The sequence below is a fragment of the Fulmarus glacialis genome, unplaced genomic scaffold (assembly GCF_000690835.1).
Source record: "Fulmarus glacialis isolate BGI_N327 unplaced genomic scaffold, ASM69083v1 scaffold8429, whole genome shotgun sequence".
In the NCBI taxonomy this organism is placed as follows: Eukaryota; Metazoa; Chordata; class Aves; order Procellariiformes; family Procellariidae; genus Fulmarus; species Fulmarus glacialis.
In genome coordinates this window covers 1-2,308 of record NW_009232574.1, presented here as the reverse complement: position 1 = coordinate 2,308, position 2,308 = coordinate 1, and the positions used below count along the sequence as shown (strand labels likewise).

At 58.4% G+C, this 2,308-nt stretch overlaps 1 protein-coding gene across 1 annotated transcript in view; it reads right to left on the bottom strand.

Annotated features, from left to right (window-relative positions):
• Positions 1-1,449, bottom strand: part of EPHA8 (EPH receptor A8) — a gene marked incomplete at its 5' end in the record, with an annotated part of 13,313 nt that extends 11,864 nt beyond the window's left edge. Inside the window, 1 exon segment of the mRNA XM_009584949.1 lies at positions 1,114-1,449. Coding sequence (XP_009583244.1) covers positions 1,114-1,449 — 336 coding nt within the window.
• Positions 1,450-2,308: the final 859 nt, after the last annotated feature.

Genomic DNA, 2,308 nt, shown 5'->3' with positions numbered 1-2,308 from the left:
GCACCGCGCAGGCACGGCAGCTAAACTTCAATCACTACCAAATTCCCAACCCCGCTGGTTTCGCAGCACCTGCTCAGCATCCACTTTCCAGCAGAGAGGTTGAAACGGGAATATTCAGCACTTCCCAAAAGCATCCCCCTCCGAGGCATCAGGCTGATGCTGCTCGTCAGCGCTTGGAGGGATCACGCAGGAGCGAGCCGGCAGGACTGAGCCGTTTCCCCGTGGGCTCGGCGGAGGGTGAAGAAGTGTTACGGGCAGGCATTAGTCACAAAAGGGCCTTGTTCTCGTGCCAGCCATGAGCTAAGCCAACGAGGTTTCTCCTGCTGGCACCACCGCCATGAGAGCAGAAGGGGCTCAGCAACACGGGAAATTCCCGTGGGCTCGTTTCCAACTGGGAGGATTAACAAGAAGGGTCAGTCCCTGCCCTGTCCCCTCCGCCCGCAGCGTGCTCCATGGAAGGGGGCTTAGCTGGGCTCCGCTCTGGGGAGATGCCCAGGTGACCCTGGAGCAAGGTCTGGCCCACCTGGGCTAGAGCATCGCTCGGAAGTATTTCCTGGGAAAAGAGCATTTCACATAAGGGATTTAAAAAGATGAGACATGCACGAGAGAGACTTTTCCCAGCAAACGTTGCTGTCACCTGCCAGGGCCTGGCATAGGTGTGAACTAAGGGCAGAGCATGAACTGCTGCTTGGCCCTTTGGGAAGGGACAGAAGGCTGGAGGAACAGCCTGAAAGATTCATGCTCTACTTAGTGTTCCTGTCAAGAAACAAGTGTTCTCCCTGCCGCCTGTCTCCTGCAGAAAAGGAGCCTCCAACACCGGTTGCAGGCTGAAGCGGAGGGAAAGGATGAAAAAGGATACCAGGAACCAAAGAAGGGTAAGAGTTGCCTTGGGCAGCAGCTTGTCTCCAGCCCATCCTAGCTCCCTGAACCCACCTCCAGCAGCAGAGAGGATAGGGGGTCACATCTCCTGGGGGTCCCATGCCCATCACCAAACCAGCCCTTGGCTGCTAGGGCAGATTCTGGCCCCTGCAGATACTGGTTGGAGCAATGTTGGAGCACCATCAGCATCACCCACACAGGCAAAGCCTGGAGGGGGGTGTCTGCTCCTCCTACCTGCCTGGTTCGTCGTGATGTTGGCAACTGCAGCTCTCCTGGACTCCAGGCTGAGGTCGGACACGCCGTTGACGGCCTCCACCCAAAAGGAGTAGTTGGTGTGGGCCAGGAGGTTGGTCACCGTCAGCGCTCCCTGCACCAGGCTCATCTGCTGGGGCACGAAGCGGATCCCGCTGCCGCACGCCTCGCACTGGCCAGCGTCCCCCGCGCAGCGCCTGCAGACCACGTTGTACACGATGTCAGCGCGTCCCCCCTTGTCCAGGGGCGGGCCCCACTCCAGTGTCACCGAAGTGCCATTTACACTGGAGATCAGGTTCACAGGAGCAGAAGGGGGCCCTGGAAAAGAAGCAGAGGTTCAGGCAGAGCCAGGGCTGCTGAAGGACGTTGGGACTGGCAGAGCATGGGACCAACGGGGAGGTGCACCTTGGGCAGCATGTACCTGCGCATACAAACCATGCTACAGGGAAGACAGAGCTGCCCAGAGCGGGAAATGCTCCGAAGAGAAGACAGCAAAGACACAGACAGGTCTTGAGGTGAAATGCCATGAGGTAAGGTGCTCTGGATCAGGAAAGCCAGGATGTCAATGGGCTGGAGGGTGAAGAGCAGGACTTGCTCATCTAAAGGGAAGGGTAAACTCTCATTTCCTGGGGAGATTAACAATCTTGAGTGGATATGCTCTAGGGAAACACAAGTCAGATGTTGCTGACCTGTCTTTCACCCTGGCTGCAGCCTTTCTGCCCTCCTGGACCAATTGCAGAGAGGAGGACTCCTCCTGGGATGCTCTCGTCCCCTTTTAATAGCACCGGGCCCCTCAAAGCAGCCTATTGCAGAGAGCTGAGTGGAAACCATATAACAAGCCTGGTGCCACCATTCACCCACAGCGAGGGAGAGTGCAGCAGCACTTGCACTGCCCCATGGCCTCCCAGAGGGCTGACCAGCCCCGGGCATTTCTGCAAAGAAAAGCAGCCAGCGAGTGGCTGACACGCTGGCTGGTGCGTGAGCAGGCGAGCGTGCTGGCAGAGCCCCGGTCTCGCCCTGCTCCGTTGCAGTTGGAGAGCGGCAGGATGAGGATGAGATAGAGGCAGCGAGGGAGTGCAGCTAAGGGGGTCTCAGCTCGTGTGCCGAAGGCAGACCCGGGGTTGAAAGGCTGCTACGGCACCTTGGGCAGCATTGCACAGAAGCAAGGGTGCACGAT